The 22,085-nt window shown below is 31.6% G+C and overlaps 6 protein-coding genes across 8 annotated transcripts; 5 read left to right on the top strand and 1 right to left on the bottom strand.

Annotated features, from left to right (window-relative positions):
- The first annotated feature begins 124 nt into the window (after nucleotides 1-124).
- Nucleotides 125-1,832, top strand: LOC128957290 (coatomer subunit delta-like). The gene is made up of 7 exons (XM_054303025.1): nucleotides 125-518; nucleotides 586-676; nucleotides 754-821; nucleotides 961-1,055; nucleotides 1,120-1,241; nucleotides 1,312-1,607; nucleotides 1,674-1,832. Exons 1-7 carry the CDS (start codon nucleotides 516-518, stop codon nucleotides 1,779-1,781), a joined length of 783 nt encoding a protein of 260 aa, XP_054159000.1. The 5' UTR covers nucleotides 125-515; the 3' UTR covers nucleotides 1,782-1,832.
- A 126-nt stretch (nucleotides 1,833-1,958) lies between these two features.
- On the bottom strand, nucleotides 1,959-3,640 carry LOC128958404 (uncharacterized). The gene is made up of 3 exons (XM_054304253.1): nucleotides 3,333-3,640; nucleotides 3,122-3,265; nucleotides 1,959-2,684 (listed from the first exon to the last, which is right to left on the bottom strand). Exons 1-3 carry the CDS (start codon nucleotides 3,622-3,624, stop codon nucleotides 2,038-2,040), a joined length of 1,083 nt encoding a protein of 360 aa, XP_054160228.1. The 5' UTR covers nucleotides 3,625-3,640; the 3' UTR covers nucleotides 1,959-2,037.
- Nucleotides 3,641-4,022: 382 nt separating this feature from the next.
- Nucleotides 4,023-5,759, top strand: LOC128957422 (presenilin-1-like). Of its 2 annotated transcripts, none has more exons than XM_054303179.1 (2): nucleotides 4,023-4,160; nucleotides 4,253-5,759. In XM_054303179.1, the coding sequence occupies exon 2, from the start codon at nucleotides 4,268-4,270 to the stop codon at nucleotides 5,654-5,656; it is 1,389 nt and encodes a 462-aa protein (XP_054159154.1). In that variant the 5' UTR covers nucleotides 4,023-4,160; nucleotides 4,253-4,267; the 3' UTR covers nucleotides 5,657-5,759. The 2 variants fall into 2 exon arrangements, with proteins under 2 accessions (XP_054159154.1, XP_054159153.1); XM_054303178.1 differs by having other exon boundaries at nucleotides 4,023-4,174.
- Nucleotides 5,760-5,986: 227 nt separating this feature from the next.
- LOC128958781 (probable phosphorylase b kinase regulatory subunit beta) lies at nucleotides 5,987-10,584 on the top strand. 2 transcript variants are annotated; one of them, XM_054304709.1, is made up of 11 exons: nucleotides 5,987-6,282; nucleotides 6,352-7,068; nucleotides 7,162-7,314; nucleotides 7,397-7,596; nucleotides 7,685-7,789; nucleotides 7,889-8,014; nucleotides 8,222-8,233; nucleotides 8,490-8,558; nucleotides 8,634-10,097; nucleotides 10,217-10,297; nucleotides 10,382-10,584. In XM_054304709.1, the coding sequence occupies exons 1-11, from the start codon at nucleotides 6,195-6,197 to the stop codon at nucleotides 10,541-10,543; spliced, it is 3,177 nt and encodes a 1,058-aa protein (XP_054160684.1). In that variant the 5' UTR covers nucleotides 5,987-6,194; the 3' UTR covers nucleotides 10,544-10,584. The 2 variants fall into 2 exon arrangements, with proteins under 2 accessions (XP_054160684.1, XP_054160687.1); XM_054304712.1 differs by lacking the exon at nucleotides 8,222-8,233.
- Nucleotides 10,585-11,961: 1,377 nt separating this feature from the next.
- On the top strand, nucleotides 11,962-14,598 carry LOC128958557 (transmembrane 9 superfamily member 2-like). The gene is made up of 2 exons (XM_054304437.1): nucleotides 11,962-14,068; nucleotides 14,159-14,598. Exons 1-2 carry the CDS (start codon nucleotides 12,297-12,299, stop codon nucleotides 14,382-14,384), a joined length of 1,998 nt encoding a protein of 665 aa, XP_054160412.1. The 5' UTR covers nucleotides 11,962-12,296; the 3' UTR covers nucleotides 14,385-14,598.
- A 1,719-nt stretch (nucleotides 14,599-16,317) lies between these two features.
- On the top strand, nucleotides 16,318-19,476 carry LOC128958904 (transcriptional repressor p66-beta-like). The gene is made up of 4 exons (XM_054304864.1): nucleotides 16,318-16,464; nucleotides 16,641-16,799; nucleotides 16,932-17,991; nucleotides 18,052-19,476. Exons 2-4 carry the CDS (start codon nucleotides 16,759-16,761, stop codon nucleotides 19,009-19,011), a joined length of 2,061 nt encoding a protein of 686 aa, XP_054160839.1. The 5' UTR covers nucleotides 16,318-16,464; nucleotides 16,641-16,758; the 3' UTR covers nucleotides 19,012-19,476.
- The last annotated feature ends 2,609 nt before the right edge of the window (nucleotides 19,477-22,085 follow it).

Below are 22,085 nucleotides of genomic sequence, written 5' to 3'. Positions count from 1 at the left end.
AATACATTATATATAGTGTATATACAGTACAGTAAACGCTAATACAATTTCAATTGCCATTCATTGACAATCATGGCTGACATCAGTCTATCAATTACTGTAAGTTAAATGTATGAGAGTAGGGGTCGTCACCGTTAGTATAAAAAGTGAATACCTATAATGTGAATGAATGGGTGGTCCGATCGACACCAACACGACTGATATTATGACCGGCACCGCATACATCTCTATCTGTTTCCTATAATAATCATTACACAAATTATTGACAAAACATTTATTCAAATGAAAACATTGATTGACTCTTAATGTTATGATTTGATTGTCTGATGATTTTAAAGAAGTGGTTCACAACACACACACAACCAAATTGAAGACCAGCTAATCATTTGTATTGAATCCCATACTTGATATTGTGTTGACCACTGAGTTGATTGTTTGATTGGATCCAATTGTCTGACGAAAACAAATTGTTGGCTGACGTGGCTTTTGATTAATCAAAAATAACAATAATAACAATGGTTTGTCTTAATTATCATTTAACTGTTTTATCTTCATTTTATTGACCACTTTATGATTGTTCAATAGGTTTTGTTAGCGGCTGGTGTTGTGTCCAAAGTGAATGGAAAGATACTTCTTTCGCGACAATTTGTCGAAATGACGAGATCTAGGATTGAAGGTATCTGTCATTTGATTATTTTTGTCATTAATTTAAAAAAAAATTAATTTATTAAATATCCTTAAATCAATTGAAAGGTCTATTGACGGCGTTTACTAAACTGATCACTAAAGACAAACAACACACTTTCATTGAAACAGACACAGTATGTATCAAAAATTGGTTGATTTAATTATTAGGACTATTTATGTGATTAATAGACAATTGTCCTCATAATTGACTTGAATCTGTTTGACAATCAGTTATATATAACTATATATATATTTATTTTGTTTCATAATTAGGTACGATATGTATATCAAGCGCTTATGGATAAACTTTATTGCGTTCTCATCACTACAAAGACATCCAATATTTTGGAAGATTTGGAAACTTTGAGGTATTTTTTGGATTGGATTAACTGTACTTTCAAATTGTTATAATTTAAATGATTTGTTTTTTAGACTATTTGTACGAGTGATCAGTGAATATACATCAAATCAAACAAAGGGAACATCCGATGAACAGTCCATCGCTGACAATGCCTTTACATTGATCTTTGCCTTTGACGAGATCGTGGCGTTAGGTTTGTTATGAGAGTTATCCACAAAAAAATTATTAGTGACTAAATGTGATATTTATTTTGTCGATAATAGGTTATCGGGAAAGTGTTAATATGTCTCAAGTGAGGACATTCATCGAAATGGATTCACACGAAGAACGAGTGTTTGTCGCCGTCCGGCAAACACAGGAAAGAGAGGCAAAACAAAAGATGAGAGAAAAGGCCAAAGAGTTGAGTCGATTACAGAAAACACAGCAAATCGAAAGGCTTAGGGGTTTGAGTGGAGGTTCAATGAATTCATCAATTAATAGCAGTTTAAGTGAGGCTAAACACGAGCCAACTATTGCTGAACGTCCAGCACCTGCTGTCTCACAAAATATCAGATCTAAGGTTTGATTATTTTTCTTAGTTTTTATTGCATTATATAGTGATAAAAAAAATTTATCTGACTTTTAGGGTCCGTCTAAGGCATTAAAATTGGGTTCGCGTTCAGGAAATTCCATGTTTTCCGTCAATACTGAGGAACAGTTGGCTCACGAACTGACACAAGAGGACGGATTATAATTCATTTAAATGTTTTTTAAAACTATAATTTATATTATTATTATATTTTAAATAAATAAATCAAATTAGTGTTGAATATTACTGTTTGTTATTTTAATAAAAAATATAATTTTATTAGAAATAGTAAACAATATTTGTTTAATTAGCGTAACTTTAAATAAAATATTTAAAAACCGGTATTTTTTAGACAAATATACAAAATGTTAGTTAAAATGGTAATACTTTTGAGACAATTTACACATTAAAAACAATTTTATCATTTTTTCCAGTGATTAGCGATTGAAATAATTAATTGTGCGATAAGTTTGCGATGACTTTCTCGACAAAAATTAAGTCCTTTACCCGAAAACCATTGATGAATACAAAGCGAATCATCCGTCGACTGATCAATGGTTGTATGATTAGTAGTCAACAATTTTGTCGACAAATTATCTAAATATCGGGCGCTTATTGTCGTTGAATAGAAATAATATTCATTTGAATGGACTAACAAACCGAATGATTGTGTTTGCGAACAGTGCTTATGTATCGACAGATTGTGTGCGGCTGTGGACACCATTTGGCCGACGACTTGGGCTCTCAAATGTGGTAATTGTTTTGCAGAAATGTATGGCTTTGCTTCAGCCGACAGAGCGATCGTGTCATTCAAATATAGTGTTGAATCGGGTTTTGTTCCGACATTTTTGCCGCCGTAGAGACTGTACCATAAAAACCCCGTTTTTATATCAAAGTCGTGCAACTCGTGCATCAAAATGCCGGCCAAAAACATTGTCATTAAGACGTCCACCGATTTCTCATCGACTGAAGAATCTTTAATTAATTTCTTCTCAAATTTACTCTTATTTTTCATTATAACTTTTAGAAAGTATTCACTCTTTTCGCACAATTGATAACATCGTTCGTCTAAACAAATAAAATAAAAAATAAATTAGATATTAATTAAATCCAAAAAATAATAGATTTAATAAACCAAACGATTCAACCAAAACAATATGTTTAATGCCATCAACTTTATTGAACTGACAAATAAATACACTGAATGTATGAGTCTTTTAGCAAACTGTTCTGCATTTTCCTTAAAAATGTCGTTAAGACGTGAAGAATAGTTTCTAATAAATATTTTCAGATAATTGACAATCATTTTGTATTTGATTAACAATTAATAATATATATTATAAATTTTCTGCCAAAACATTTAAATTATAATAATATATTTATGTATATAACCAATGAAATGATTGAATGATAAACTTGTTATCAATGTTTCAATCAATTTGATAGCATATAGACTATGAATAGCTGATTATTATTTCATTTATAATATATTACTATTTAAATACCTCTTAAAGGCTGAACTGATGACAACAAATGTCCGTCAATTGCCTTGACTTTGATGTTAAAAAAGTCTTGCAATGAATTATCAGTAAAATAATTGGTGTCTATTAGTGAGTCTAACAGAGTGTCAAACGACCCATCGTTCAGATCTGTAATAATTAGTGACAATTAGTAATCATTTAATTAAATTCAAATCATCGATGAGTTGTTTGTTACCTATAACTTGATCTTCGATGTCTTTAATCCATTGATTTATATTCAATGTCTTCACTAACGGATGCATTTCTTTCAGTCGACGGATAGTGTCTTCAGTTATCGGCTTTTCATCGTTTGTATCACTGATAATGTCTTGATTAGCAGTCAAGACATCATTTATTTGTTGAACTGTTTGTTGTCTCAAATGTCTTTGCGATGGTATAGTTGTCAGCGATCGGCGACTACATTGTCGACCAAATGGTGATAATCTTGTGATTGACAGCAATGTCTTTAGTCTCGAAAGTGATTGCATTGTTATTATTATTATTATTAATATTGATTTACTTCAATAATTGTGGCCAAAAATAGTAATAATAATAATAATAATAAATAGTATCGACTAATGAATTCATTCAATTTGATTATAATTTCAATTGAAAATTATATTCAAAAAAAAAAACATTTTATTTCTATAATCAAAATAAATAAACATAATATGCAATCGAAACTCTCAATACAATTAGTATAATACAATTTGTTGACAATATAGACATTATTTTTATGGCTATTATCCACAACAAAAAAAAACAGTCAAAGTTTTCCAACATTTACTGTAAGCCTATAAACTACAGTAATATCAGATTACAGTACAGTGTAGTCATATAATAGTATAAATTAGTATTATTTTCAATGTATTAGTAATACAACTGTAATATTATATTATATTGTGATTTGTTTTGTCAACAAATGTCTACAAAAATATGTCAACAATTTATTAATTTATAAGATATCACTAATAGTATTGATTGTCACCAATAAAGTTGATTAAAAACAAGTGATAAATCAATTGTATGGAAGAATTGGTAATATATTTGATGACAATCATCAATATATTTGTGGCCATAAAACGAAACGATTAATCAATCCATTTGTCACAATAGGTCCAAACAGTTGAAATGTCACACTTGACCAGAGATACTGACGGTACCGATGATTTGCATACATCCAAAGCTGGCAATCGGTCGAAACAGTGGAGGAATGATAAAAATGGTACACAAAGTCAATTGGCTTCCAATAGACGTATACTTGACTCACAATTGACATCGATGTCTGGTCAGAGTCCGCAACGACTGGTCAGCAATGATGACAATATGGACGACTCATCTCAGAGGCCATCGCTGTGTAATAGTCCCGAACCCGATGACCAGTCGATGATGGAAGAAGAAGAACTCAAATACGGCGCCAAACATGTGATAAAGCTGTTCATTCCGGTCAGTATCTGTATGTTCTGTGTGGTGGCAACCATGAACTCTATCAGCTTCTACTCGTCCTCTAATGTCTATATGGTTTACACACCATTTACTGACCAAACAGTCGACACGGCGACCAAAGTTTGGCAATCGTTTGCCAACGCCTTCATATTAATGGGCGTTATAGTCGTAATGACTATCTTATTGATTATACTCTATAAGTACCGATGCTATCGTGTAATTCACGGATGGCTTATTATATCATCACTTATGCTGTTGTTTTTGTTTACGTTCATCTATTTGGGTGAAGTATTGAGAGCCTATAACATACCGATGGACTTAATAACAGTCTCATTGTTTATGTGGAACTTCGGTGTCGTCGGTATGATATGTATTCATTGGAAAGGACCGCTTTTTCTACAACAATCATACCTAATATTAATATCAGCTTTGATGGCACTGGTATTTATCAAATTTCTACCCGACTGGACTACTTGGGTGGTTCTGGGAGTCATTTCTGTTTGGGATCTGATTGCCGTACTTTGTCCTAAAGGACCRCTAAGAATATTAGTGGAAACGGCACAAGAAAGAAATGAAACAATATTTCCGGCACTCATATACTCATCAACTGTTGCTTATTATGTTGGAACTGCTACAGCGGAAAACACCAGCAATGGCACTAACGATAATAATCAAACAGATGAAAGCAGCCAACGCTTACCAGACGTCGGGTTTACTAATTCTAGAGCACCGGCAGGCGATAGCTCTGCAAACGAGTCCTCGAGACAAGTGCTGACTCCATCCGAGGCCATGGATGATGAGGAGAGAGGAGTGAAGTTAGGTTTAGGAGATTTCATATTTTATAGCGTTTTGGTAGGAAAGGCCTCGTCTTACGGCGATTGGAACACAACTCTGGCCTGTTTTGTGGCCATACTTATCGGCTTATGTCTGACACTCTTATTATTGGCCATATTTCGCAAAGCACTTCCAGCGCTTCCAATATCCATAGCGTTTGGTCTGACATTTTATTTTGCGACCTCTACTTTGGTTCAACCATTTGCTGATCGACTATCTAGTAATCTGGTCTACATTTAGTATTACATTTCAATTATCATTAATTTCCAGTCTTTTATTATTATTTTTTTGTTATTTAACAATCATTTGTTTGAAAAAACAAAATTGCTTTAACATTATATTAACCACAATTATAATTTAAACCTAAATTAATATTTATTTAAAAACAAAAAATAATAAAATCATGTTTTATTTAAAATTTTAATAAATTATTTATTTATTTATAAAATCAATAATAATTATTTAAAAATTACTTCATATTTAAGTTTTAGTTATTAAATCAATGGTTTAAAAGGGTTTTTAAATCCATACATACAGTACATGTATTTTCATTGTAAACGCAATGCATTTAAATGTTTACATTCAAACATATGATTCATTGATTGGAGAGATTGTCCTTCAAATGCAAGAGAAAAAAGTTTACAATCATTTGTAATAAACAATTCAAACAACAGATTAACTTCTATGATATAATACAATCAATTTATCGGTCATAATATGTAAACCAAGTATTTAGTGGTCAAACGGACGGAAAATTTTTTGTTTTCGGGTGATAATCATGTCGTTGGACAGCGATTTGGCCGAAGCACTCAAGACTAACGATTTTGCCGAACGAATCAAACAATTGGATCAATTCTATGGACAGGGTTTGTCACATATTATTATTATTATTATCTATTTTTAATATCAATACAAACTCTTAATATAATTATTAGTGAAAAGACAGCTTCTGCGACACCAGAGTCCGACCAGTGGTTTGTTTCCTCGGGTCTCATGCGATACAACCGAAGCGCACATTCGGGACTCGCTATACATATGTTGCGCCGTTTGGTCCCTCTTTCAGGCCTATAGTAAACGTATAGACGATGACAGAGGAAAGGGTCACGAGTTAGGCCAAAGTGCTGTCAAATGTATGCGAGGAATACTATTTGTTTGGATGAGACAATCTAAAGACAAAGTGGAACCGTTTAAGACCAATCAAAGTCCCAAACATGCGCTCCACTCGAAGGTCAATCTCAACACCGGTCTATCACTCAATGACAATACGTACGGACACTTACAGATAGATGTGGTTAGTCTTTATCTACTGTTTTTGGTTCAAATGATTACTTCGGGTCTTCAAATTATTTATACCATGGATGAGGTCCAGTTTGTCCAGAATCTTGTCTATTATGTCGAGAGAGCTTATCGGACACCAGATTTCGGTATGTGGGAGAGGGGCAACAAATACAATTCGGGAACACCTGAAATAAATGCCTCGTCTATCGGTTTGGCCAAATCTGCTCTCGAGGCCATCAATGGATGCAATCTCTTTGGCGAAAAAGGCGCCTCTTGGAGTGTCATCTATGTTGATATCGATGCCCACAGTCGTAATAGAAGTATCTTTGAGACACTATTACCACGAGAGTCGAGCTCTAAGAATACCGATGCAAGTAATGACAATATATTTCAATATTTTTCAAAAACGACTTTATTATTGCAGTTTTGARATCAAATAAATATATAAATAATTTTATTAAACTAAGGTTTATTACCGACAATTAGTTGGCCGGCGTTTGCAACTCACGATACGCTTCTCTATGCAAATACTAAAGAAAAAATTATTAAACTACTGAAAACTCCCTACGGCTTCAAAAGATTCATTAGCGACGGTTACGGGACAGTCCTCGAGAAACGCGGTTTGTTTGATTTGGACAGCAATTTAGCAAATTTAAGTGTGAAGTCTATAATTAGTTTTTTTTGTTTTGTTTTAATTTTTAGAGAAGTTGTATCAATCGGATGAAACCAAACGATTTGAAAATATTGAGTGCGATTGGCCATTGTTTTGCTGTTTTATGGCCATCGATGGTATCTTTAAGAACAACGAACAACAAACTAAATACTATAAAGATCTACTATTTAATAAACTATGTCGAATCGATATGGCAACTGGCGATTACTTAATACCCAAATATTATTATGTAAATAATTTTTTTAATTATATTTTTTATTTTACTATATACCGTACGGTAATTGTTTAATTTTATAAAAAATTGATTGATTGTTTAGGTTCCTCCAGAATATGTAGATGCCGAAAAAGCTGATCCCGGATCAACACCCAGACTCGCCAGCCAAGAGGGAAGCGACAGTTCTTGTCTTTATCTCATGGGACAGGTATGCAAGTATTACCCAAATACAGTAGAAACAATTTAATGAACACTTACCGGTAGTGAGTAAAACCTAACTGTTTCCCCTCTCTATTATTACCGGTAGGCTGTTCTCATAATAACACAACTGTTATCGGATGGCTTATTACAACCGGTAGAATTGGATCCAATTCGACGATTTATGCCGAGCTATGATCGCACCCAAAAAATTGGCCGATACTCTGTATTTCAGGTAAACATTTTTACAAAAATTATTTATTAGGCCATCACCTCTTCAAACATTCACTGTTCACTCTATTTATTTCTACTGTAAATTTGAAATTTTTTATAAATCTTTAAAATATTTCTCAAAATGTTTGAAAAACTTATTGATTGATTATAATAATAATATTTCTATATTTCTTTGGATGTTATCATTGATTTGGATATTTAAAAAAAGGGCGCAAAATACGTAAGTCATCTCTGTTGATCAATAAGTGTGATTTGAATGATAATAATAATTATAATCAATTTTAATGGCATGAAAATTATTTTTTAAATTTTTATACAGATCAACAGTAGATTCAGTAGTGATTATTTGATTTTAATTAATTAACATTTAAATTAGTGAATGCGCTAAAAAAATTAACCCAAAATTGTTGCTTAAAAAATGATGCACTATTTTTATACATAAAAAAAGTTATTTAATAAATAACTTTCATGTTTAGGGAACGGCATCTGATTTAGTGGTTCAGGTTGTATTGATTACTGAATCGATGCGTTTACAGGCAATGATGGTATGAATTGATTGATTGATAGATACTGATATAATTATTTATATGATTATTAAATAATTTATATGGCCTTTAAAGGCAACGTATGGCATACAAACTCAGACACCACTTGAGGTTGAACCCGTACAAATATGGCCACCCTCTCAATTGGTTAAGATTTATGAACTTTTGGGCATAAATAAGAAATTAGGTTTAAAGGGAAGACCATCCCGACCTATAGGCGCTTTAGGAACGAGCAAACTATATCGCATAGCCGGTCAAACTGTACTCTGCTATCCACTAACCTTTGAATTGTCCGACTTTTATCTGTCTCACGATATGGCACTACTTATTGATGACATTAAAAATGAATTACATTTTGTCGGTAAATACTGGCGAATGTCTGGTCGGCCGACAGTTTGTATACTCATTAGAGAAGAACACTTACGGGACATACATTTCAAAGAAATGTTAGATTTATTAGTGGAGTTCAAAAAGGGTTATTTACAGTCRGGTCTTAAGATTAAGACGGGACGCCTACAGAATCTGATCAGTTCATCCTGTTTTGAACACTTGGACTTTTTGCATCTGTTTCCATACGAATCACTTCCCAAATTGGAAAGCTTTCGCCAATTGGAGCACACAATGGGAATTGGATATCAATCGCTTACCGATATCCCTAAAGCACTAGTCTATAGTGAAGTCATGGATGTAGATGTTAAAGCACAGTACCAGCACAGACCTACCTGGCCTGACATTATGGACGCACTCAAGTGTTGTGACACTCTGTACGCTCAGAGCCAACTGTTGGGAATTCTTGCTCACAGAGAGGGACTTCAGTTTAATCTGCCCGAAGGCTCATCAGTCAGAGACCGTTTGGAACGACTGTTAAGACAGGCCGGAGCTCTGAGACATTGGTCTGTTGTTCGCTACTGTAGTTCACTATTACAAAAGTTGGTCGACTCTATATCGCCATATATAACATCAATTCTGGTGAGCGGTCGACAAATAACTGTAGGCACTTATGGTCATCCAGAAGTGGCCATTGATCATCCGCGCACTCCTAGAGAAATACGGGAACTCTTATATTCGGTTATTGCCGAACATTACGATGTTGTTCTTCAACAAGAAATCATAGTATATGTGGGACGACTGATATCAACGACTCCTCATTTGTTTGATGGTATCATTAAAGTAAGGGTTGGCTCATTTGTTGAGGCAATGAAACACTATCTGAGTTTCAAACACGAAGAGACACGACTGGAAGCACTGTCGCCGAGTCAGTTGAGACGAGTTCTCTATAAAGTGTTAACTGATAATGACCTCAAACCTAAAGAGAGACGACTAATTGAAGGATCATTAGGTCGGGTGCCAAAGCATTTCTATGATAAAGTTTGGGATGTTTTGGGACGAACAGCTCAGGGATTGCGAGTTGGCAGTCAGCACATGGAGTCCAAAACGATTATTAAAATGATGTCTCAAAATGAACTCAATTTCATAACTAAAGTCGAAAACTTTTTGTGCCACATATCTGCTTCTGAATACAGACAACTTATTGTTGAGGTTTGTATATGTATTTCATAGTTACAGTATATTATGACATCTAAAATACTGTTTATATAATTATGACAACAACAATGTTTTACAATCAATTAATTAACTTTTGATTTGTTTGTCAAAAGCTTTTAATAATAATTCACGTAATCCTCGAACGAAATCCAGAACTCGAGTTCAAAGACGCGTCGCCCGTAGACTTAGATATGGTTTGTTTGATTGTTAATATAATTTATAAAAAGTATTTTTTATTTGTGATAAAATTTTAGTTAACCTAAAATATTTTATTTTAGTTAATTAAAGGTGGAGTCGATAGATATAATGTAGATCTCGAGGAAATGGTTGGAATCGAAGAATTTTATTGCGAGGACAAGAGTCTGACGTCGGCATACATGGCCCGAGCAATACTCGATAATTTACTCCATACCTCAGCTCCTGAATGCAAAATTAGTTAATAAATTTGTTGCCATAAGTTAATATAACTTATTATAAAGTTTAACACAAATATTTATATATAATAATAATTTGTTGACAAAACAATGCCAAATCTCATTATGTTAGCATTTTTAATGAAACATTTATATATATTTTTTAGTGACAAAAAAAATTATTTTGAATTAATCTCACGAAATGTTTATTACGGTAATTGACAAGTTATTTAACAGACAGTTATATAAATTATATATAATATATAAATTAATATGTATGCAATTTGATAATTTATTTATGACACGGATTTTTTTTTAAATAATTGTTTTTAATTTTACTCTTATTATTTTAATCTCATATATTATTTATAATTATAATTAAAATAAGTTGACAGTAAACTGTTGCCATAAACTGTTTACAATGCAAATTGCTTTTATAATCATTTGACTATTTAATTATTATTAGATTTTTTAGCCTATTATTTGTTGAAATTTAAACGAATTGTTGTTGTTGTTGTTTTGTATTAGATTTTAAAGATATCAATAAATTTACAATAATTTTAAAATTAATAATAATATGAAAAGTTATTATTAGTATAATTTATTAGTTTTTTTGCTTGAACTTGTTTGAATAAATCGGATAATTATTCGTGATTGTATATAATAATTATTTATATATTTTTATATTGTCATATAAATTGTAACATTAGTGCAATAGTAATCAATTTTATCGACTATTAAGTTAATAAATTTACAATATATATATAAATTTTTATATACCGTTTAATTGCATAATTTATTGCAATATCATTACGGATGTTATTTAATGTGAAAATAATTGCAAATTTAAAATCTATCATGATAAAAAAATCAATGAATATAACTAATAAAAATTAACTTGATAATTTAATTAATTTTTATAAATATTCTGATCACACAAATATAGTTACATATATGTTAAGTTGAGAGTAATTTTGCATTAAATAAACTATAATAAACTATGATTATAAAAAAACTTAACATTATCATTTTTTAAATAAATAACAGTCATCTATTAAACAATAAATCATAGCCTATTTAAATTACATTTATTACCAATGTTAACATTGCATCTCATTTTCAAATGTGATTATAATTGTATCAATTAAACAACAACAACAAAAAAGTTATTATAAATGCATAAAATAATTATATTAAATAATTTGAATAAATCAATAAATATAATTTTTTTGTTGTTGATAAAAATATATTACTTTTTATGATAGTTTAAATTGATAATTGATTTTTTAAAAATAACTAAAAAAAGTGCTTACAAATTAAATATACCAACACATATGATATAAGCATTAATACACATAATATTAATAATTATATCAATAGTAATGATATTGATATTAAAGTGCGCGCACAGTGTGTGTGTGTGTGTGTGTGTAATGTTGTAAAGCATTAATACTGTATTAACAGTAATGCCGTATCACTTATAATATGTATTATATGTGTTGTCATAACATTATTATTACAATACTGTATAACATTATTGGCATATAATCTGTGAATTTTAGTGATTCAACGCATGTATTGTGAGTTGGAATCAATCGACGAGAAGACGGACACATTGTGGACATCGTTACAGACAAAGACAGACAGACAGTGATAGCAAGTGTTTTGAACACAAGACACGACACAATTGGATCCGATTATTTGGATTGTTGTGTCAATACTATCGACGCATTTGACAATTGTTTACACTTTGCGGCTAAACTCGAAGTCTGATTGATTGATGTCACCACTGATGTCGGTGTTGGCTGTCGTTGTGTTGGCCACATGTTTGGCGACAGTGCGTGCATTTTATTTGCCGGGTTTGGCTCCGGTCAACTTCTGCGAGGACGACAAACCATCAGAGACTTGCAAATCGCAGGTCAAGCTGTTTGTCAACCGTTTGGATTCCGAAGAGTCTGTCATACCATACGAATACTCGCACTTTGACTTCTGTCAGGCCGACGATCTCAGTGACTCACCCGTCGAAAACTTAGGTCAAGTTGTCTTTGGCGAGCGGATCCGTTCGTCACCTTATAATATATCGTTTTTAAGACAAGAAGAATGTAAACCTTTGTGCCATAAATCATATGATTTGGGCGATAGGAATGCTGTCGACAAACTCAATGGTCTGATGAAAGGCATGCTTAAGAACTATCAGCACCACTGGATTGTCGACAATATGCCCATCACTTGGTGTTATCCGGTCGAAGGAGACCAACAATACTGTTCCGTTGGTTTTCCTGTTGGCTGTTATGTGGACAGTCAGGGAACAGCCAAAGATGCTTGTGTTATGAATGTGGTGTACAACAAACCAGACACCTTTTATTTGTTTAATCACGTGGACATTACCATCAAATACCACAGCGGTGAGAACGAGGCCTGGGGTGTCAGCTTCGGTGATAAAGGCGGACGAATCATAGCTGTTAATGTGGTTCCCAGAAGTATCAAACATCAGAAAATGCCAAGTCTTCAACCAAACGATTGTGGACCTACTGTTCCACCGATGGAAATACCAGGAAAACTATCCAAAGACGACAAAATCGATGTTTATTATTCTTATTCCATAATCTTCGTAAAAGATAATACTGTCAAATGGTCATCCCGTTGGGATTACATACTGGAATCGATGCCACACACAAACATCCAATGGTTTTCCATATTGAACTCATTAGTGATCGTACTATTTCTCACAGGAATGGTTGCTATGATTTTGTTGCGAACACTTCATAAAGACATCGCTCGATATAATCAAATTGATAGCGAAGACGACGCTCAAGAAGAGTTTGGCTGGAAGTTAGTCCACGGAGACGTGTTTAGACCACCCGTTCATTCAATGCTATTATCAGTGTTTATTGGTAGTGGAGTACAGGTGTTCTGTATGACAGTCATCACACTATTCTTCGCCTGTTTAGGATTCCTGTCGCCCGCAAATCGTGGCGCTCTCATGACATGTTCTCTTGTCTTATTTGTCTGTTTGGGAACTCCAGCTGGTTATGTGTCGGCACGTGTCTACAAAGCGTTTGGTGGATACCGATGGAAGCTTAACGTATTACTCACGTCCTTATTCTGTCCCGGAGTTGTCTTCTCCCTATTCTTTGTCATGAATCTACTCCTTTGGGCAAAGGGAAGCTCAGCCGCTATTCCATTCACAACATTGATTGCATTACTCGCTCTTTGGTTTGGTGTATCTCTTCCGTTGACATTTGTCGGCGCGTATTTCGGATTCAAGAAACGTACGATCGAACATCCCGTACGAACCAATCAGATTCCCCGTCAGATACCGGAACAGTCGATTTACACCCAACCGTTGCCGGGAATTGTTATGGGAGGCATTCTGCCCTTTGGGTGTATATTCATTCAACTGTTCTTCATATTAAACAGCATTTGGTCCAATCAGATGTACTATATGTTTGGTTTCTTGTTTCTGGTTTTTACCATTTTGGTCATCACATGCAGTGAGACCACTGTCTTGCTTTGCTATTTCCATCTGTGCGCTGAAGATTATCACTGGTGGTAAGTGTTGTCACCCACATTGGTGGACAATATTAAATATTATCTGAATAAACTCATAGAAATTATTTTAATATTTTAATTTATTTTCAGGTGGAGATCATTCCTCACGAGTGGATTTACATCGTTTTATTTATTTGTGTATTGCATTCATTACTTTATGACAAAACTGACGATCACTGGTACTATATCTACGCTCCTGTACTTCGGCTATACACTGATTATGGTATTCCTATTCTTTTTGTTGACCGGAACTGTCGGCTTCTTTGCCTGCTTCTGGTTTGTCCGCAAGATATACAGTGTTGTAAAAGTAGATTAGTTATGGATTGAAAGGATTTTGTGATGATTTAACCCATAATTTTTTGTTTCTTGTGTGAAGAAGTGATCAATAATTAGTTAATTAACTTATATATAGAAAAATATGTTTAACTTTTAAATTAAATATTATTAAAAGATATTCAATTCACACACACATCTATATGAGTAAGAGAGTTGCTGTATATTATTATATATTTTTTTGATGATTAAATTAGCTATAATTTAATTTAAACCAATATTTATATTTATATATATATTCTAAGCTTATGATTATAACGATACCAACTTTTAAAAAACATTATTTTAATATTGTAAGACATTTGCAAACTTCAGGCCACTTGATTGTACCGTTAATGTTAAGTTAAATATAAAAAAAAATTGATTAATTACTCTTTAAATATAAATTATAATAACATTTCTATTATAAATACATTTTGATAATAATTTGAATTTTAGAGAAAAACAAAAATTTAATTAATTTAGTTTACAATTAAAAGAAAAATTGTAATATTTATACTGTAAAGTACACTAAAAATACATTTTTTTCTTTTATTATTACAATACATTGTTTGAAATGTTATGTTATATTTATCATATAATTTTCTGGTCATTTGAAAAATTTAATTCATTATTTATTTGGCAATCAATTTCTGTTAATAACTGATATGTATTTTCATATTGAATTAAAATATTATTGTTTGTTTTTTTAGTACAATGATATAAACTAATATAAATATGTCATATAAATTGTATAAACCGTTAAAATGAATAATAATAATTAAAAAAAATATTTAAAACTTGAAAAAATAATTTTATTTTAATTATAGTCATCTACAGTATATTATAGTCTATAAAATAAATTTTGAATATACTGTATGAATTTATGAAACTCCATGAGTCCACGACCCATGAAATACTTATTAGACGGCATCCCCCGGTGCTCCTGTTAAATACACGGATCATAATGAAACCATATATTCATAGTTATATACCAAGAGATAATCAATACTACAGTAAAAAATAATATCAATGCATAGTATRAGTGTAAATATAGTACCTGTATATAAATTAAAGTGTTTTATTCAGTACATTACATGTATATAACTTCAGTATCTTTTATTCTACAGTACTGTCTATGATATACTGTATATCGTATTACTACTCTATTGGTAATAGAAATATCATTTATTTGCGAAACCGGCAAAACTTTTATACAGTGTATATGTGTTTGTAATACTGTACAGGAAAAAAAGTTATTAAAATAAATAGCAATATGTTAGCTAAAGTTTTTTTGTGTGCAAATTAACTAATCTGCCGGATTAGGCCTTAATTATAATTAATTAATTGATCCAAAATAGATATAAACTAATTAAACAAATGTATAGACTCTGTATTAATAGACATATTATCAATAGTCAAAAAGTTTGTCCCACAGGTGACACTCTATTGTTAGGCTTATTAAGAGCTAAGCACTCATTACATGATTACTATTAGTTTTTGGAGATTAAACTCAATGCCCAATACATTACAAAAGTGATGCTGTGATCCACTGATGTGGTGATACACTAACTAACTAAACAACTACTGGGCCTCATATACAACAAGATGGCGATCATTGAGAGACAAGTGTCACACCATTGACGAGGCAGTCATGTGTGAGACAGTGAGTCAGTGAGAAATATATACTGTTTTCAATGTATTTTAATAAACGGATTGTTTTTATATCAATGAGTGAATGGTTTGAAACTCTTGAATATAACATATAAGATATACACAGAAAAACACAACACGTATTCAGTGAACATAGCTTTGTGTCGACAATACTGAGAGACAGAGAGASAGAGAGAGAGAGAGAGAGAGAGAGAGAGAGAGAGAGAGAGAGAGAGAGAGAGAGAGAGAGTCTCTAATGAGGAGTCAATGAATGCATTGATTATAATATAATTGAGACAATTGTTTGGTCTCTAATTAATAGATATTATTAATGTTTCTAAACATTTGATCCCAACATTGATTTGTATTATATTCAGAAAATCATTGTTTCTCTCACTCTCTTAATATATTCACTGATTATATTGAAAAAAGTAAGCATTTATTTGAATCAATCAATTGTTTTATCACTAATAATAATAAAGTCAATCAATTGAGTCAAATGAATGCCATTTTTTGTTTGTCTCACTATTTTTGACTATACTATGAATTCATTCAATTATTATTATAATTATTAATCACTTGTTTTACTGTTTAAACTCTACTCTAGTAATTGATATTAAATATTATCAATTGATATCATCTATGCTATCACTTATGGTCTATAAGTTAATGTGATTTAATTGATTGAGTGATTAACACAATTTGGTGTCTTTTTTGTCGAAATCATGTTTACCGAAGAATCACCAAAAGATTTGTCACAAAAACCGTATGTATTTTGATTGGATGTGTTATTTTTGATGACCAATTGATGGTCAATAATTGATATCAATTATCAATTATTTAGATTAAAATTAATTGTGATTTATATTATATTTATTTTTTAATTGATAATTTCCAGCGAAACTGAGGGTACGGTCAGCGATACCAATACCGACAAAAATGACAACAACAATGAGGTCGAGAATACTATGGATTTAAGTGTCAAGTCTAAGCCAACCACTGTTGAAGACCAACCAATGATAACCGATGACTCAGAAGAAGCCGAGCCAATGGATGTAACACTGGATTTATCGATGCCCTCCGCGTCTATTGAATCGACCGATAAAATCAATGGCAATGACAGCAACAACAATGCTAACCAAGAGGTAACCAATGAAGCCAGTGATACGAGCGATGCGAACAAGTCTGAAGCCGATACGCCACCGCAGACCATTAACGGTGGTAATCATGTGAACGGATATCTGGCTTCCGATGATTCTGTATCGATTAACGCCGATGAAGATCTGCCACTTCCGCCGTCGCCCAAAGTGAGTCATCTGAGTTTGGAAGAACTAAATCGAAAACAACGAAGAATGCGTCGATTGAAACAAGAGTTGCGAAATGAAGAAATGAAATTGGTTTTACTAAAGAAACTTAAACAAAGTCAACTCATGAAGGAAAATATTGTGACAACAAATTTGACACAACAACAACAACAGCAACAACAACAACAACAACCCAACAATGTTCCGCTTCCAGTGACCAATAGTCACACGGTTAACAAATTGGTAACCAACAGCGTTACCAATGTTTCATCGCGTAATGGATCAGTTAGTTCCACACCACCGCATACACATCAACCGCCAGTCGTGGCACATAATAATCGTGTGTCTGCTCACAGCAATAGCAGCAGCAAAGCAAACAGTGTATTGAATTCTCCCTACGGTCGCAATCAAAGTTTACCGCACGCAGCGCTATGTCCACCGCCATTAGGTTTAGTTCAACGAAACAGTAGTTCAAATCATACCCTCCCGACAGCAGCACACTCACAATCACATCACTCTTCACATAGACCCGGACCGTTAGGTTCAATGAATAGGACACCAGTGACAACACCACCAAACGTAGTGCTCGGATATCCTGTTCAAGACTTGAGGGCTCCGCCAAACTCGAATTCGCTTTTAAATTCTCATCCATCGGTTTGTTATTGTTTTTATTTAATATTGAATTAATAAATAATTTTGTTATCAATTGAATAGATGGGTTTAGTTACGGGATCACCCGGTCCTACCAGAGAAGAAGTGACGCAAACACCGGCTCAACGGCAGGCGGCCGCTAAACTAGCCTTAAGAAAACAATTGGAAAAAACATTACTACAAATTCCGCCACCGAAACCACCGCCGCCTGAAATGCATTTTATACCGAATGCTAATAATCCAGAGTTTGTTTATTACGTCGGATTGGAAACCGTTGTAGACTTTTTGACGGACAGTCCAAATCTAACCAGACCGCCGCCCGATCCGTTTGAATGTGTCCAATGCGGAACTGATTTTACACCCGTATGGAAATGGCAGGACAGGATTGACACCAATAGAGACAGACCGGCCGTTATTTGCGAGACATGTGTAACCAGTAATATAAAGAAAGCACTAAAAGCCGAACATACAAATCGATTGAAGACTGCATTTGTCAAAGCCTTACAACAGGAGCAGGAAATTGAACAAAGAATAGCTTCGGGAGCCACTAGTCCTCCATTACCAGCAATGTCACCGACGCCACCGCAAAACAACTATAATAATGGAGGCAATAATCATACAGTTTCGAACTCATCTTCGTTTACACCATCGAGTCAAGCACTTCTACCACAGGCACCACCCGCTCATTCTTCAATCAATTCGCGATTAACCGGTTCTGTGGCTAATGCGGCGGCTGCTGCAGCAGCGGTAGCCAGTTCTGCGGCGCTGTTGCAACAAATGCCTAAGTTATCGGCCGCACACCAATCGTTGTTTGCAGCGCAGGCCCAACAGTTACAACAATTGGCACAAAGTCTGCCTCAGCCACAACCGGCACACATGTTGCCATTCGGGCCACTACTGGCCGCTCAGGCCTACTCATACAGTATGCTAAGCAAATCTGGAGTACCACCCTCTGATCTTCACCGACAGTACTTATTAGATATGATTCCACGCGGATCTCTTCCACAAAACTGGAAAACTTGATCATCAATTTCATGTATTTAATTAATTAAGGTTTTCTTAAAAAATCGATTATTTTATAAATTGTGAACATTTTTTTGTTTTTAAATTTTTTATGTTAACTAAATTTCATACATTTTGCGAATTATATGTTTATATATATAATATTGTAATATTGTATAACTTTTAAAAATATGATGACAGACAGTGTGTATGTACCGTAATTATACCGAACTTTTTTTGAAAGTATCAATTGTTGGACAAATTGTAGCGCACGTGTTGGTACAAATTAAAATGCATGTTAACAAAAATTTAGTGTTGCATTTTAACATTTTAAGCGACACGTTATTATAATTATTTAAAAAAAATAATTTTTAAATCAAGTAATATATATATATATATATATTGTATACACAATCAGTCATTTATATATATGAAATGTTTTTTATTTGGGAGAAGTGGTTGATTGGTTTTTTGCAAGTATTTAAAAAATTATTAAATAAATCAAAATATTGTAGATTATATAAAAAATTTATTGTAATAATAATATTATATTATTTGTATAATTTTTAAACAATAATACCAATGAATTGACAAAACAAAACTTAATTATTTCAGCAAATCTTATTTTTAATGTAAACAAATTATTTTGCATTTTATTGCTTAAATTATTGGTTATATACACTTTAAAGTATCTTAAAATTAAATTAAAAAACAATTTTTCAATTCTCATATTATTACTGTATTTAATAAATATTTGCAATTACTGTTTATACCAGAGTAATGACTAAAAAATTTAATAAATATACTGATATATTGATAGTATTTACACTCATTTCACAATAAAAAACAAGGTTAATGTTAGTCTAAACTATAATAACCAATAATAATAGCAAATTAATCAATTTAGACCCTAATGTTTTTGAATGTTTGATTAACTAAATAGTTTATTATGTAAAATAATTTCTTATAACATATCGATTACCTATATATAAACATACAGTACAATACTTGTACAATAATTGTCGGCACTAAACAAAGATTAGTAAATTTTTTAAAAAATGTTTTGATTTTTAACAATATTATTGAAAACTATATATTACTATAACATTAGATACTAAATGCATTCTTCGTTATAATTATATGACATGAATTGGTACTAAAAATGACAAAAATATATATAAGTTTCCAAACATTAACTTCTGTGAGAAGATATTCACGACATATAAAGGGCTGATGAATCTGATGGTCCAACAGTACTGATGGAGTGCATGACTGAGCACCGGGGCTGAGCTTAGGGCTTATATATGTATATACAGTATATACTATATGTTTATATACGGTACATACTGTATACAATTCCAACACTTGTAATGTTAAGCCAAGTATAACATTCAAAAAATGATCTAAAGTTTTTGAAACCACTTTTAAATTTGAGTCAACTCTCTGTAGTGTAGGAACGGGTTCTTATAGTAAGGCTTTCCTCGACAAACCATATGAACGAAAGCTTGCATTTGAGTTATTAATAGTAGAAAATACGGCATAAAAAAGTTTTATGAATTACTCTCAAAACTTTGCTTTTCTATAATACTGTATAACAACTAAATATTTGGGATTATTTCGACATTTTTATATACAATATATTATATTGATTGACTATTTTGTTATATTCAATCAAATTCACATTTTTTCAAAGCAACAAATCAACTAAAAAAAGTTTTTACCGATTGATACGCGATTGACACCGAAATTAAAGGTAAATATATTTTTATAATTTATTATAAGTTATTAATAATTTTTTTTAAATAAATCAAAAAGTTTATAGAATATGATAATAATTAAATTTTATTTGTAAATAATCTCTATATTAGTTTTCCAATTTATATTTAATAATTATATATTTTCTATAGTTATATCATTATTAAATATAATTTCCTATTATATAGAGTATATATATATATATATATATATATATTGTATAATTTTCGGAATAGTTGTTAAAACAAATATTGTATAATATTATGAATAAAAGTATATAATTAAATATTTTCAAATTAAATAATTATAAAGAATTAGATGTCATTGAAAATTCATGACAAAAAAGCAATGGTCTAACTGTTGGGTCGTTGCGTTCACACAAAACCAATTGAAACATTCATTAATGAATTAACTTATTATTATTATTACTATTATCCTTGTATTTGCTTTTTAAACTAATTGTTAGCAAAAAAATCCAAGTGTTTTGTGTTAATGAATAGCAGTTCACAAATACAGTATAATTATGTGACCATTTGTGTGAGCATTTGTTAAGTTATTATCGTATTATTTAGTAGTGATTTTGTGTCGCAACTAATAGTTTTTTTAGGTTTGGGTTCACATGTAATTGTCTGATCCATGAAAGGGTCACTTAAAAAGATAATTTAAAAATGTGAAAAATTTTGCTAAATATAAATTTATGTTTATACTGTATTTTATGTACAATATATTAATATACAGTTTATATATTGTGTAATTTTTTTTTACAAAAATACCGTAATATTTAGTGCATTTACATGAGAATTGATAACAAACTGAATATTATAATAGTATTGAATATAAAGTCATATTTTCATAACAAACTTATTTTTTGTACATATTTTCTATTATAATTTCCCAAACATGACTTTTCAAATAAGATTTTTTCATATATATAATTTAAATTTCAATAGCTAGTTTACTATATATATTTTAAATTATATAATTGTTTGCGAGATTTTTAAAAATTTAAAATCCCTAATGAATATTTTTACAGTACAAACAATTCAAAAAATATTAAATTATTACACTTTTTAAAACAGAAAATAAAGAAAATGATTTCGTGTAGCAATTTTTAAAGAAAATTATCATAAATTCATTCTTATAGTCGATAAAAAACAAATAAAGAGAGATAATTAAAATTTCATTATTAATTAAATGAAAATTGATTGCCTTAAAATAGAAATTTTTTGAAATTTATTTTTTATTCAGTAAATTATAATTGAAGTGTAAGCATAAAACTTTAGTAGAAATTGATGTTTTGTGTTATATAAGATTTATTATTAGTAATAATAATATTATTA

Source organism: Oppia nitens, unplaced genomic scaffold (assembly GCF_028296485.1).
Source record: "Oppia nitens isolate AA-2021 unplaced genomic scaffold, nextdenovo-longstitch-racon4-pilon3 scaffold3_pilon_pilon_pilon, whole genome shotgun sequence".
Classification (NCBI taxonomy): domain Eukaryota; kingdom Metazoa; phylum Arthropoda; class Arachnida; order Sarcoptiformes; family Oppiidae; genus Oppia; species Oppia nitens.
The sequence above is the reverse complement of the archived record's forward strand: the minus strand, read 5'-3'. Positions and strand labels throughout refer to the sequence as shown.

What these genes read in the sequence shown, in the direction of transcription:
- LOC128958404 (XM_054304253.1), bottom strand. Translation starts at nt 3,624, where the DNA reads ATGCAATCACTTTCGAGACTAAAGACATTGCTGTCAATCACAAGATTA. An exon ending in CATCGAAGATCAAGTTATAG is followed by an intron (nt 3,266 to 3,332) that starts GTAACAAACAAC and finishes TAATTATTACAG; the next exon opens with ATCTGAACGATGGGTCGTTT. An exon ending in ATCAGTTCAGCCTTTAAGAG is followed by an intron (nt 2,685 to 3,121) that starts GTATTTAAATAG and finishes TTATTTGTTTAG; the next exon opens with ACGAACGATGTTATCAATTG.
- LOC128958557 (XM_054304437.1), top strand. Translation starts at nt 12,297, where the DNA reads ATGTCACCACTGATGTCGGTGTTGGCTGTCGTTGTGTTGGCCACATGT. An exon ending in GCTGAAGATTATCACTGGTG is followed by an intron (nt 14,069 to 14,158) that starts GTAAGTGTTGTC and finishes ATTTATTTTCAG; the next exon opens with GTGGAGATCATTCCTCACGA.
- LOC128957290 (XM_054303025.1), top strand. An exon ending in GACGAGATCTAGGATTGAAG is followed by an intron (nt 677 to 753) that starts GTATCTGTCATT and finishes ATCAATTGAAAG; the next exon opens with GTCTATTGACGGCGTTTACT. An exon ending in CACAAAATATCAGATCTAAG is followed by an intron (nt 1,608 to 1,673) that starts GTTTGATTATTT and finishes TCTGACTTTTAG; the next exon opens with GGTCCGTCTAAGGCATTAAA.
- LOC128958904 (XM_054304864.1), top strand. Translation starts at nt 16,759, where the DNA reads ATGTTTACCGAAGAATCACCAAAAGATTTGTCACAAAAACC. An exon ending in AAAGATTTGTCACAAAAACC is followed by an intron (nt 16,800 to 16,931) that starts GTATGTATTTTG and finishes GATAATTTCCAG; the next exon opens with CGAAACTGAGGGTACGGTCA. An exon ending in TTTTAAATTCTCATCCATCG is followed by an intron (nt 17,992 to 18,051) that starts GTTTGTTATTGT and finishes TCAATTGAATAG; the next exon opens with ATGGGTTTAGTTACGGGATC.